A 13,033-nucleotide genomic window follows, 5' to 3' on the forward strand; every position below is an offset into this window, starting at 1 on the left:
GAGGAAGGTGTCAGTGTCTTGGTTCACTGTTCAGACGGCTGGGATCGCACTGCACAGGTGTGTTCGGTGGCCTCCGTTCTGCTGGACCCTTTCTACAGGACCCTGAGAGGACTCATGGTAGATACAACCAACCAACCATTTCCTTTTTTTATTATTATTAAATTGCTTGTCCAGGAAATATATCAGGTCTTAGTTCAGTTTGTTTCTTGTTTACTTGTGAAAGTCTTATTCACAATTGTCCTTACGGGTGGATCTGAGCTGAGTGAAAAATGGAGTAACGGGTGTTACGAACAAAATATCAAAGTTGTACAAAAGTCGATGAGCCTGTAGAGTGAAAATGTTCAAGCACATTTTGTGCTATGGGCATGCTGCAAGTGACATGTTGTGGTGAACGCTTACACAACATGTAAGGGAGAAGTAGGAGAGACTCAGGCGTGTCGTATCAATTTTTTCTTTTTGGAGCCTGTCAAATCCTGCACACTGCATAAGGAGCCTGTAAGGGGTGTTTATGTAAGCTTCTTATATGCAGCCTGACTGTTAAAAATTATGAAATCACAGAATCAGACTGTGGTTTGTGTGGTGTATCGTGCACATCTTGTATGTTCGGTTTTTGTGCATTATCAGTAAGGAGTCAGTACTAACTCCTCACTAATGAATAGTACAGGACTCTGCAATCACTGCTGACCCAGCCCGATCGTTGGAGTGTGCAGCTCCCTGCTAATGGCTGCCTAACCAAAACTATCTAAAGAAAACAAATAAACAAAGCCCGCAGACTAAGACTACCAAAGTCTAACACCAAACTAAAATAACAAAACCCAGCAGTGTAAGGGAAAAAGAACAAATAATACATAAAAGAAAAATAAAATAGCAATTTTTAAATTAAAGATTATTTAATTAGCATATATTACATTTATAAATTGAGGGCTGAGGTGCACATAGATGATAAACTATGTAGGTTTTTACATCCCTGTTTGCTCAATGCTTCCTCCAGAATGCACAGATTTTATATACAAAGCAAAACTTTGGTAAAAAGTTAGATTTTTTATGAGTTAAAATATTGCCTTATGCTGCACAACATTGGTTATGAGCTGCACTGAGATGATCCTGTTTGGCACAGAGCGTCTTAAAAAAAAAAAAAAAAAAAAAGTTATTTGAGCTTCTGTCAAATGTAAAAAAAAATCACAAACCTAATGAGACTAAATGTCCTCTATGATTGATCTAATCTTGTTTTTCTGGACAGGTTCTCATTGAGAAAGACTGGATCTCGTTCGGACATAAGTTTACTCACAGGTCTGGCTCAAACATATAGCTTTTTTGCATCTATGGTTTGGATAGTTTTCACAATCGAGCGCCTGCTCCTTCTCTGCAGGTACAACCACTTGGACGGAGACCCCAAAGAGGTTTCTCCTATCATCGATCAGTTCCTGGAGTGCTTGTGGCAGCTGATGGAGCAGTTCCCCTGTGCCTTCCAATACAACGAGAGGTCCCTGATCACCATTCACAACCACATCTACTCCTGTCAGTATGGAAACTTTATTGGCAACTGTCAGCGGGAGAGAATAGAGCTGCAGTGAGTTTTAAAACCTGCTGCTACAAAGTTTGTTCTTCATTTTTGCACAGAAAGGTGTGCTCTGGAAATAAAGTCGATTTAATAAATAAATGTTGTCTTTGTTTGACTCAGAGTGCACGAGAAGACTCACTCTTTATGGAGTTTTCTATGGCAGAATCGTGCAGACTACATCAACCCTTTGTACAGGCCAGATCACAGCCAGACTCAAGGGCTCCTGCGACCATCTACTGCCCCCTACTGTTTCAAGTATGTATTTCACACTGAGAAAAACGAGATTTGTAAAGATTTGAGTCACTCACTAAAAACAAATGAAAACTAAATTAACAGCTTCAAAGATGGTTAATTCAAAAATAAAGGAAAGTCTCAGGTTTTGACCTAAAAATATGAGTTCTTTGGACTTATGAATGTATGGTTTGGAATTGTACTACACTTTCAGGTGATAGAAGTCTCTATTAGTCTTATTTGTATTTACTTTTTGTTTGGTAACTCTGATAAGATGTAACAATCACGTCTGGATCAAATATTACCCCTCTTTTGTTTGATGCTTGTACCTGGAGAATCAAACCACCTGGGAACGACATGCAGTTACAACATCTGCCCATTTGGGGGCAGTGTTTTCCAAATCAAACACTGACCAAGAAAAAGTAAATGCAAAAAGAAGAATACATCTAGTTCTTTGGATCTGTGTACTTTTTGGTATTTCATTTTATCTTGAATTGTTCTTTTGTTTTTTATTTAAATGATCCATTCATTTCATTTTAATATTTTTAACAGATTTTTTCTTTCTTTATATTGTCTGGGAAAAAAGATAGCAAAAATCAAAACAAAAAATTGCTATTTATGCTATTTGAGTAGGTTATTAGCATTATCGCTTGTAGCCATTATGACCAATGAAATTATTTGTATGTTGCAGGGAATGAAAATACAATGATTTTTTTTTGTAAAATTTACTTTTGATTTGTGTATATCATGATAATTCTATTTTTGAAACTCAACTTTCCCTTCAAAGAAAAAAGACTAACACAGATTGAAAAAATATATACAATTTTTAGCTAATTTTAAGTTTTATCTGAAAACAGATCAAACTTTCCTTTTATTTTCATGTGTTTGTTTCTGTTGTTAAAGGAAACTTTTAAAGGCACACACACCCCTGCTTTCTTTATTAATGCTATTTTAACATGAAGCATTAAATGTTGCAGTTCCTCCGATGACCACTGGAGGCTCATTTGTTTAGCATGTCAATGTTACACAAAAAATACTCTGTTTTTTAAACAATATATTTTTTTCTTAGCTTTTTTTAAACTTCTAGTTAGCAAATAATTTTGAGTTTGGATTTTTTTCCCCTTAGAATGTAGGACGAACCTTTCAAATTGTAGGATGTCTAAGATCTTTGTCAGCCTTTATTTCGGCCCTTTAGTACATTTTAGGAAATTAGGAATTCAAGTAACATATAAATACAAGTTTTTTTTTTCATTCTTTATTTTTTTTATGTTGTTTTTTATATTGTCAATTCACAATTTTGACTGATGAGACATTTCCCAACTTTTTTGTAATTTGCACATTTTCCAATTCATCCTGTGTTGCGTTCTGTGTTTTTTACTTCACTCTCTATAGCTCTGAACTTTTCTCTTTGAAAACTCTTTCATCAACTGGTCGGTCTGCTTACATTCACACTGTCACGAACCACACCTGGATTCATTTGCAAGTAACCCGACCTGGCTTGTTTTCTACCCTTGTTAAATGTTCTTTTACATCTTATAGCCAAAATCACAAAACTGTCTACAGGATTTGAACTCCAATGTGGACCTAAAAGTAAAAGCACCCTAAGACATGATAGTTTTAGTGGTTAATTTAGTTTAAATGCAGGTTTTCGAGTCTTGGTTATTAGAGAATAAACTGCACTAATTCCCTGTTCTGCGTTTGCATAGATTCTGGAGAGGACTGTACAACCGATTTGACCAGGGTATGCATCCTCGACAGTCTGTAGAGGATTACCTGCGAGCCATCAAGGAGGAGACGCAGCAGCTGGAGGAGCAGCTGGCTTCACACAAGCAGGTGAGACAAACTTTCCTCAGAGGACAAACAAACGTTCTCTTTACCAAACTGTAGAAGATGACTGTATTCTACATGATGAATAGAAAATCACAGAGCTGGAGCAGGAACAGAGTTGGAGCCCAGCCTCCTCGGACAAAAGCCTCCCACTGTGGGATCCTGGGAACAACCTGACTTCAGCCAACACCCCTCAAGATTACACCAGCAGCTTCTTGACTCCAAAAGCCCTGGACGGCAGCACCATGATCCTCCCCCCGCAGGACTCCAGCCTGAAAGCCGAGACGAGCAGCAGCGACCAGGAGTCCGGGTTTGCAGACCTGAGCTGCCGTTCGCCTCTCAGCGAGGAGAGCACCAGAGACCCCGACTCCGACGAGGCTGCCTACTCGGCTGCCTGAGCCGATTTGACTGGAACCAGTTTTTAATTTGAACAACCTTTATGACCAAATCACTGCTGCTCACTGTAGCATTAGACATCAACTACATACAAACGTAACTTAAAGACACGTCTGTGTGCCAGCAGAGAATTCTTCTTCTGTGAGGTCGAGTTTTAGAGCTGCAGTATGTTTGTTTACATTTTATTTATTCTCCGCTGGAAACATTTTAAGTTAAGTAGAATTTGCGAGACAGGGTTTGAGAGTTGTGAGTTACAGAGGTCCAAAGACATCAAACATGAAGGTCATATAAACTATAAAGTTAACCAAAGCCTCAACCCCCCAAAGGGAACACCAGCTGAACTGTGGAGAGTTAGGAGCTCTGATAATGTCACAGTTCTTGATACATGATCAGAACCTTGTGCTTTTCATTTATTGCTTTCTAAAAAAGTCTCTTTCAAATTAAACAAAATCTTTAGCAGTTTTACAAATCTAATGAGACATTGTTGTCTAGAAATAGTCAAAATGTTTTGGTTTTAAAGTTGGTTGTGATAGAGGAAAAAAACACATTTTTAGGCACTTGTGATTTAAAATATCATATTGAACACTAACTATAATATTGTCATGCACATTCGAGATTTCCTAAAATAAATCAAACTTTATCAAGACAGTTATTGTGATTGTCTTGGCAATCTGTTGATCTTTTTGTAAGCATGCTAGTTTGGTAAGCTGGGCTATAATTGGTTAAAGGAAATTGGTAAATAAAAATGATTACCAGCATTAAAACTCAAATTTACAAATATAAGAAAAGATTTAAAGTTAAAAACTCTAATTTTGAGCATCTAAACTTCCATGCTAAGTAGCCTGTTGATTGATGGAAGCTTAGTCATATAGAATAACTCAAATATATCTACACTTTTGAGTCTAAATATCTTTTTTTCTGAGCCATACATTCAACTTTTAAGGAATTACAAAGTTTCTTTTCTTGCTAACACATTTTTAACATCAGATCAGCTTTTGTTTTTCTTGAGTTAAGCTGCTGAGCCAGCACACTGAATCATGCAAGCATCAACTTTTTGTTGGGTTGGGACCATCGACTGTATATGAGAGCTGGACTGAATGTGAGGTCACCCACTGAAAGTGGTTCCAACCAAATGACGTCAATTCAACTGCCAGATACGCCATGTTGGATTTTATCTTGGAATTTCTCAATAGAGGTCTATGAAATTTTGGTTTCTTGGATCTAGAGAGAACTTCCTGTTTGGAACGCTGGGCGGGAGGAGTGACTCAGTCCAGTTCTCATATGCAATCAATGGTCGGGACACAAATCCCAGGAGTTTTGATGAAGATATGTGCAATGTTTACTCTGTAAAAATGCATCACTGTAACTTTATATCATGTATTACTGCTACTGCACTTAAGCAAATGAACAATGCAAGAATGACTGTGCATGAGGATCTGTTTTGTGTGTATCTCTTCAAACGCTTCTCTGTATTTTACCAGTCTGTGCTAGCTTAGTGTGTTCACATTAGCAAACAAAGTGTTAATTTTAATGTGTCTGTTTTATTGTGAAATACACAAATTCATTATCCATCACCTGCCACATTCTCCCAAAATCTGCTTTTTTTGCTTGATCTCAGTGTTTTGTAACTACCTGTATTACAAAGGTACATCAATAAAGTTATATGAAAACCATTATTAGGATTTTTTTGTTGTTGAAAATGAAAAGCAAGATAAATAAATATTCATAATGAGCTATTTAAATTGTAATTGCTGCTTACTTTCTCCATTTGAATCTAAACTGTAAAATATAAAAATAAAATCTTTACATAAAAGTAAAATCTATTTTATGTCAATTATGTTCTTCTGCAGCTTAAAGGTTCGTAATTGGCAGTTTTGTGACCTTATATTCAAGTCCCAATCTGTTTATTAAAAAAAAACTACCAGTGGAAATGTTTTCATCAAGATTTTAATCCCTCTTTAAGTTTTATTTTATGACAATTCATTAAAAAATGTTTTTACTTTAAAAGCTAAGAGACTTTTTTCTTTAATTAGGAAGCACACATAATTGTGCATGCCATTAAAAAAAAAAATTTCATTCAGAATTTTCTCTTACAATTCATAATTTATTCAGTTATATTTTGTGACCAAAAAAAAGTTTAAACAATGTTTCAAACTCAAATAATCACATAAAAAACTCAAAATTCTGCAAACATTTTTGAAAGAACATTAAATGTTGCAAGATAACAAAATGTATCAACATTCAAGATGGTTTCAATTCTATTTTATATCATTTTCAATTATCTAAATCTCAAACTAAGTTCATGGTTTTAAAAAATAAATGGTTAAAGGATGCAGGAACATAGAGAATATATGAGCTTAGAAAAATAATAATGTTAATTAATACAAATATAATAAAGACAAGTAGCCTAATTGCCTTTTAGAAAAAAAAATATCCAAACAACACATGGAAATGTTTAAAAAAAGGATTAAAACATTAATGAAATTGTATAAGGAATAAATGATTATCAGTGCACCTACAACATAGTATTCGTTATTAAGAGTTTGTCTTCATTAACAGAAATTAAAATAGAAAATTAAATTAAAATATATTCTAGTTTATAGAAATTTTCTATAAAAATTTTGACTTATACATGTAAATTACACACATACTTTTTAAAATATAATTGTCCATCTTGGATGGAGGAATAAAATGATCCAAATCAGCATAATGTAAAAGTTGGAAGACAATGATGCATTTTTGGATCCTTTGGATATTATACTTTTTTTTTACTAGAACAAACAATTAGGAAAACTGATTAAACTTTGCATCATGTTTTTCTAAAATGTAAAAGAAGCCCTTTTGGGGTTTCATAGATTAAGCTTTTTTGTGCGAGCCGTTTCCGTCATTTACCAAAATAAAATAACTTTAAGAAAAAAAAATCTAATGTTTTTTTCTATCTTAGTACAAACTGAGAAACTGCAATTCATATTGAGAATTAGTTGAAAAGTAAAAATAATATATGTGGTGAAATAAATTAGTGTCTACAATAAGAAAAAAATCTTTATTAAATCGTTTGTTTGTTTTATATATACACTTTCCACGACGGCCTGCTTACTTTAAATAAATAAATTATTAAATAATTTCCAAAGCGTTTATTAGTACTTTTAAATATATATATATATATATATATATATATATATATATATATATATATATATATATATATATATATATATATATATATATATATATTACAAAGATTTATTAGAAAACTTTTTTCACTTGTTCCGGATGAGGATCCTCAAACGTCATGACGTTACCCTCTTTACGTCATGACGTCACGGTGCGGGCTCCGCTATGATGGCAGCCGTAGGTTGACATCAAACGACACAGAATATAAAGTATTTCAAAGTTAGCGGAACCCCCCTCCCGACAGATATCACAGAACACACCACCAGCTTTCAGATAGCACACGCTCAAACACACGCGCGCGCGGTTCGGGGAACGGTAAGTCAACCGAAACATTTGCAGTCTCCCCAAAAGTGACGCCCCGGTGCGTGTGTGTGTGCGCGCGCGCGCCTCAGCTGCTACTTACTCGTGCCTGTCTTGTTGTACAACCCCTCCTGCATAGTTGACATTGATGTTTTTGTGTGGGAAAACTGCAGACAGTCTCATCTCAGCTAGTTTGGAAGTTTTACCTCCAACCTGCTAACTGTTAACAGGTAACAAGCTAGCAACAGTGCTGCTTAAATGAGCTAGCAGGCGGCTAAACACATGACTTTGCTGTGTTTGCGGCTGCTTCAATCTCAGTGCTGAGGCACCACCATTTCTGTTTCTGTGGACACCCCCCAGATGCTCCCTGCAATTAACCTGTCTTTGTTTTCATGCACTCCTCCCCATCTCCATGCGTGAAGTGGCACTATGCCCGCAGCCACTGTGGACCACAGCCAAAGAATATGTGAGGTCTGGGCCAGTAACCTGGAAGAGGAGCTCAAGAGAATCCGGCATGTCATCCGAAAGTACAACTACATTGCAATGGTGAGAGATGCTCAGAGACCCCACCCACCCACGCATCCACCTGCTGTCACTGCTGCTCACAGCCCCTCGTTCTTGCCTCTCAGGACACAGAGTTTCCAGGAGTTGTAGCCAGACCGATCGGAGAGTTCCGAAGCAACGCCGACTATCAGTACCAGTTACTGCGCTGCAATGTGGATCTGCTCAAGATCATCCAGCTGGGCCTGACATTCATGAACGAGCAGGGAGAGTACCCTCCCGGGACGTCGACGTGGCAGTTCAACTTTAGGTTTAGCCTCACGTAAGATGAGATTCCCGTCAGCAAAGAGATCGCTGCCAGCACACTAAACTGCTTTGATTTCAATGAACGAGTTCACAAAAATTCCCATTTAAAGATCTACATTTGATCAATTTAAAAAGCATTGTCAGTGGTCTTTAATTAAAAAAAACACCATTGGTGTGGAGCTGAGAGATTGCTGAGAGCTCTCTGTTTACATCTCGAAGCTATCCTTCCAGCCGTACAGTTTTAAGCCAGATGACAGCTCGGATGAGGAAAACAAAAATGGATCTAGTTGCCTACATGTCGTCAGAATGGTGCGGAGCCGCTCAGTGTATTTTCTACGTAACTTTTTCAAACTGTATTTTTTAGTCTGCTTCTGATTCACAACAATTTGAATAAATAAATGCAATTTTAAGCTTAATTTTCATTAATTTTGACTTCCAATCTTTAAAAAAAAATGCAACAAAACACAATTTTCATCCAAATTTATGGAAGTTTGTTTTTTTAAGGAACAAACTCGATTTTTGTTCTTTAGAAAACATCTAAAGACCCACTCCTCAGAGAAATTCAGGGTGGAAGTTACCGTCTTCACTCTGGGGGGGATTTTCAAAGTAAGAGTGGCACTTTTAATCCCTCCATTTGTAAATGGATTGGGGTGAGGATTAGGCCGTGGTGGTGGTGGGATGCTAACAACCAGGTACCGAAAAATTGCTGCAACTTATTTACTTAAAGACTCGCAATGCAAGTTAAAAATTCATCTTTCCGAATGGAAGTCTAAATACGACCCGGTCTTTTTCTCCACATCGATCCAAATCAAGTCATTCCTGCCTGAAGTTTGTGTCTCCTGTTGAGTTTCTTTTCTTTTTTTCCAGGTTTCCCTCTTAGCTTAGATAATTCTATGGTGCTTTTTGGAATAAATGTGTAGAAACTCAGATTTGACTTTTGTTTTTTTCTTTTTTTAACCAGAGAGGACATGTACGCACAGGACTCCATCGAGCTCCTGACCACTTCAGGAATTCAGTTCAAGAAACACGAGGAAGAAGGCATCGAGACGCTGTTCTTTGCAGAGCTGCTGATGACTTCAGGAGTGGTGCTCTGTGACGGAATCAAGTGGCTCTCCTTTCATAGGTAGCACCTTCTCTAAACCATTAATAGTTACTCTTGTATTTAATTTTGACAGTAAAATAGATGCCCTTTTAAACCTTAAATAATATAATCTCCACACTGCAGCATCATATTGATGTCATTTAGATTATAACCTAATTTGACCCCAAATGCAAGTTTCTCTTCTTCTTATTTTTGGTAATATCGCCACCCAGTGGGCAACTGTTGTAACTGAGCCATCTCCTTCTGTTGAAGCGATCTTAGTTTTACCTTAACTGTTTGTGCTTTGCAGCGGCTACGACTTTGGATACTTGATCAAAATTCTTTCCAATGCGAACCTGCCGGAGGAGGAGGCCGATTTCTTTGAGATTCTCCGTTTGTACTTCCCCGTCATCTATGATGTCAAGTACCTCATGAAAAGCTGCAAAAACCTGAAGGTACCGAAGCACAGACTGTCCAAAGTAATGTCTAAACTTAAAGAAGCAAAAGGCCATTAAAAAAAAAAACATGAAAGTGCTGGCTCGTAAACTTTTCAGGATTTTTTTTAGCAGAATTAGTGTAGTGAAAAGAGCCTTTAAAGACAGTCAGGTATAAAAACTTTACAATATTTAAATTAATATTACCATTTTACATCAGTTTTCTGACACTTGGGATGCAAATATACAGTTTTTCATCAGTTTCCTCTAAATTTTAACCTAAAACAGAATTTTTACTGATGAGTTTAGATAAATTAAACATATTAGCTATTTTGTAGGCATTTTTAAGACATAATATTTAAGGAAAACTTCCAGAATTTTGTAATTTTACAAGAGTTTCTGTGCAAAGTACAGACTTGTTGTTTCTGAGCTCTGATCCTTCCATCGTGTCGTGTTCAGGGCGGACTGCAGGAAGTGGCTGAGCAGCTGGAGCTGGAGAGGATCGGACCCCAGCATCAGGCCGGCTCTGACTCCTTACTCACAGGCATGGCTTTCTTCAAGATGAGAGAGGTGAGATTGAAGAAGAGGAGGAGGTTTCAGCACATCTGAAATAAATAATCTGGATTTTATTTCGTTTTTTTACCCCCTACAGAAAGAATATTTTATTGTGTAAAAGTACTGTCAATAATAAATTACAGATCATACATTTTATGTTGTTAAATTGCTCCAAAAATCACTACATAGAAAAAAACGTTTTCAAAATAAAATATTTTATTTATTGGTTTATTTCTAGCATTAAAAATAAAGGAACAAAAAAAAATGACGACCTATTGCAAATGTTAGGCCATTAACTGATAAAAAAAATGAAGATGAAGCCATCTTTTTGACATAATTACCTTTAGTCATAAATAGATGTATTTGCAATAATGCATACATTACAGACAATTCATATTAGATGAATTTAGTTTAATGATAATCAAATAGAGTTAATCTGTTGCTTTTATATATATATATATATATATATATATATATATAAGTATATGTGATTGCCATAATAAAGTTGAAGTTTATATTTTTACCCCAAATTACTTTTTTTTTCTTTAAAATTTTCAAATAGCTCCAGGATCATACTTTTATTTTGAAAATCCATCCAAAATCCAGATTTTTTTTTACTAAAAGTTGACTTTTTTACCAGAATTTTCTGTTGTATATTTTACAAACCTTTCTCTAAAGCTTTGAAACCTTTCTTTAAAACCCCCTCAGATGTTCTTTGAGGATCACATCGACGATGCTAAGTACTGTGGTCACCTGTACGGGCTTGGCTCCGCCTCTGCCTACGTCCAGAACGGAACGGGAAACGCGTACGAGGAGGAGGCGAACAAGCAGCAGTCGTGACGGCGCAGGAGTCCGAGCTCCGGCAACCAGCTGAGGAAACGATGGACGAGCCGGAACGACACGCAGCACCATTCAGCAAGCTGTTCTGCTCACTTTGAACACGACGGTCTAGAAGAATCACAGCCGCCCGCGCCTGAGCTGACGGTGCGCGCCAAGGCTTTTATTCCTACAGACCATGTGCTCGGTTCAGTTCCATTTAACATGCTTGAAAAGATGGGATTTTAGTTTTCCTAAAGTGTTCTGTAGAAATGTTAATGCACTTTAAAGCTCTAACCTGATTTTATATGGAAACATGTTCCTGGTGTGCGTCTCTCCTCTTGTGTTCCGTTTCAACTTTTTTTTTTTTTACATTGTGAATGTGTGAAGCCTTTAACTCCGGCAGCAGCAGCTCCACCCACACTCAGCCTTAAAGAAAAGCTGCGTCCTTCTGTTTTAAACCTTTTTTTTTATTTATTGTGAGCTCAACACTACACGTTCGCCTGACGGATCACCTTCAGAACAGGAACCTGTGCGTTTACAAGCATGAAAATCCGTGCGTTTCACTCCCATAAATGAACCTGGAGGACGTTTACCTGTAAAGAAGCTCCTCCCTCCTGTTCTGGACGAAGATTTAAAAGGATGTTCATGAGAATTCTCAACATTTAGAAAAGTTTGTGAGGAAACGAAGCTGAACCAGCAGAGTAAACTTTCAGTTTTATTGCAATTGAGGTTTTGAAATATTTTAGTCTTGAATTATTAAAAAGGGGAGGAAGTCGGTTTTACCCTTCAAACCCAGACGAAGGCTCATCAACGCATCGGATTCCGTGTTCCACTGTTCCTGCCGCATGTCCTGAAGCTGAAATAAATGCTGTGGTTGCGTCGTGCTCAGACGTGCATCGGTGTGTGTTGAAGTGTCCATTAACCTGCCTGTGTCGGAATCTGACCGCCGAAGCTTTCTTTTTTTTTTTTTTTTTTTTTTCCTGCGGTTCACCTCCCACATGACAAAGGAGTAAAAAAATATATGCAATAAAAAAGGAATGTTTTTAGATTTTGTTTTGTAAATAAAGTTTTGTACCATAAAAAATGCTGTTTGACTGAAGTGGAAGATGAGCTCGTTTTATTTTGATAAGGCATCACCAGCTGTACATTTCATCGCCTCACATCCATGTCGTCTTTATTCATACAGACGGAATAGAAAAATATATAAATATATGTATGTGTCACCATGAAGATTTTTTTTTGTTGTTTTAAAGACAAAACATTCTACTTTTCTGCCCCAAAATAAAAATAACTAGAGTGGCTGCGCAGACAGAAGTATTGGGACCTAATTAAAGCTGTTCAGAAGACGCTGTCATTAATGAAAGATTTATGAGCCGGGTCAGGGGTCATTTCTGGTTCGAATCCCCCTTTCTGTCTCCTCTTACAGTCTAAGTCCTGCTTCAGAGGTTAATAGGGGACTAAATTGTCCCTCAGTGGGACAGAGTCAGGTGTACGCTTTCACAGGATAGGCTCCAGCAACCAAAAGGGATTCATTTGGTTTAGAAAATGAATGGAGGAAGAATAGTGGTACGGGCCCATCACATTCACCAAAACAACATTTTGTCATTTTTTTTTTAGCTTTTAAAAACAGCTTTTTGTTCCAACGAGAAGCTAAAACGCTGCAGGAGTAAGTAAGTGTGGATGAACTTGACCTGGACTTTCTTAGGCGTCCCAATACTTCTGTCTACAAATGTGTTAATACAGTAAAATTTACTCAGCCACAGCAGGTGAGACGGGACACAACCTGACACAATCTGGATTCTCCATGAACAAATTTGCAGCACTCACAGAACTTTTTTTTTTTTTTTC

At 37.0% G+C, this 13,033-nt stretch overlaps 2 protein-coding genes across 3 annotated transcripts in view; both read left to right on the forward strand.

Annotated features, from left to right (window-relative positions):
• The window catches only part of mtmr7a (myotubularin related protein 7a), a 16,245-nt gene extending 10,554 nt beyond the window's left edge, over window positions 1-5,691 (forward strand). The window contains exons 10-15 of the mRNA XM_024283451.2: window positions 1-117; window positions 1,241-1,290; window positions 1,370-1,570; window positions 1,682-1,816; window positions 3,499-3,625; window positions 3,709-5,691. Of these exons, the coding sequence (XP_024139219.1) occupies window positions 1-117; window positions 1,241-1,290; window positions 1,370-1,570; window positions 1,682-1,816; window positions 3,499-3,625; window positions 3,709-4,017 (939 nt within the window). The 3' untranslated portion in view covers window positions 4,018-5,691. The remainder of the gene's footprint in view (window positions 118-1,240; window positions 1,291-1,369; window positions 1,571-1,681; window positions 1,817-3,498; window positions 3,626-3,708) is intronic.
• Window positions 5,692-7,292: 1,601 nt separating this feature from the next.
• On the forward strand, window positions 7,293-12,069 carry cnot7 (CCR4-NOT transcription complex, subunit 7). 2 transcript variants are annotated; one of them, XM_024283453.2, is made up of 7 exons: window positions 7,293-7,504; window positions 7,912-8,035; window positions 8,119-8,312; window positions 9,258-9,419; window positions 9,688-9,832; window positions 10,271-10,381; window positions 11,075-12,069. In XM_024283453.2, the coding sequence occupies exons 2-7, from the start codon at window positions 7,919-7,921 to the stop codon at window positions 11,204-11,206; spliced, it is 861 nt and encodes a 286-aa protein (XP_024139221.1). In that variant the 5' UTR covers window positions 7,293-7,504; window positions 7,912-7,918; the 3' UTR covers window positions 11,207-12,069. The 2 variants fall into 2 exon arrangements, with proteins under 2 accessions (XP_024139221.1, XP_024139222.1); XM_024283454.2 differs by lacking the exon at window positions 7,293-7,504 and adding an exon at window positions 7,534-7,719.
• Window positions 12,070-13,033: the final 964 nt, after the last annotated feature.

The sequence above is a fragment of the Oryzias melastigma genome, linkage group LG10, assembly GCF_002922805.2.
Source record: "Oryzias melastigma strain HK-1 linkage group LG10, ASM292280v2, whole genome shotgun sequence".
NCBI lineage: Eukaryota > Metazoa > Chordata > Actinopteri > Beloniformes > Adrianichthyidae > Oryzias > Oryzias melastigma.

Coding starts and splice junctions, on each gene's coding strand:
- cnot7 (XM_024283453.2), top strand. CDS start 7,919: ATGCCCGCAGCCACTGTGGACCACAGCCAAAGAATATGTGAGGTCTGG. Junction 8,036..8,118: donor AGTACAACTACATTGCAATG/GTGAGAGATGCT, acceptor CTTGCCTCTCAG/GACACAGAGTTTCCAGGAGT. Junction 10,382..11,074: donor CTTTCTTCAAGATGAGAGAG/GTGAGATTGAAG, acceptor AAACCCCCTCAG/ATGTTCTTTGAGGATCACAT.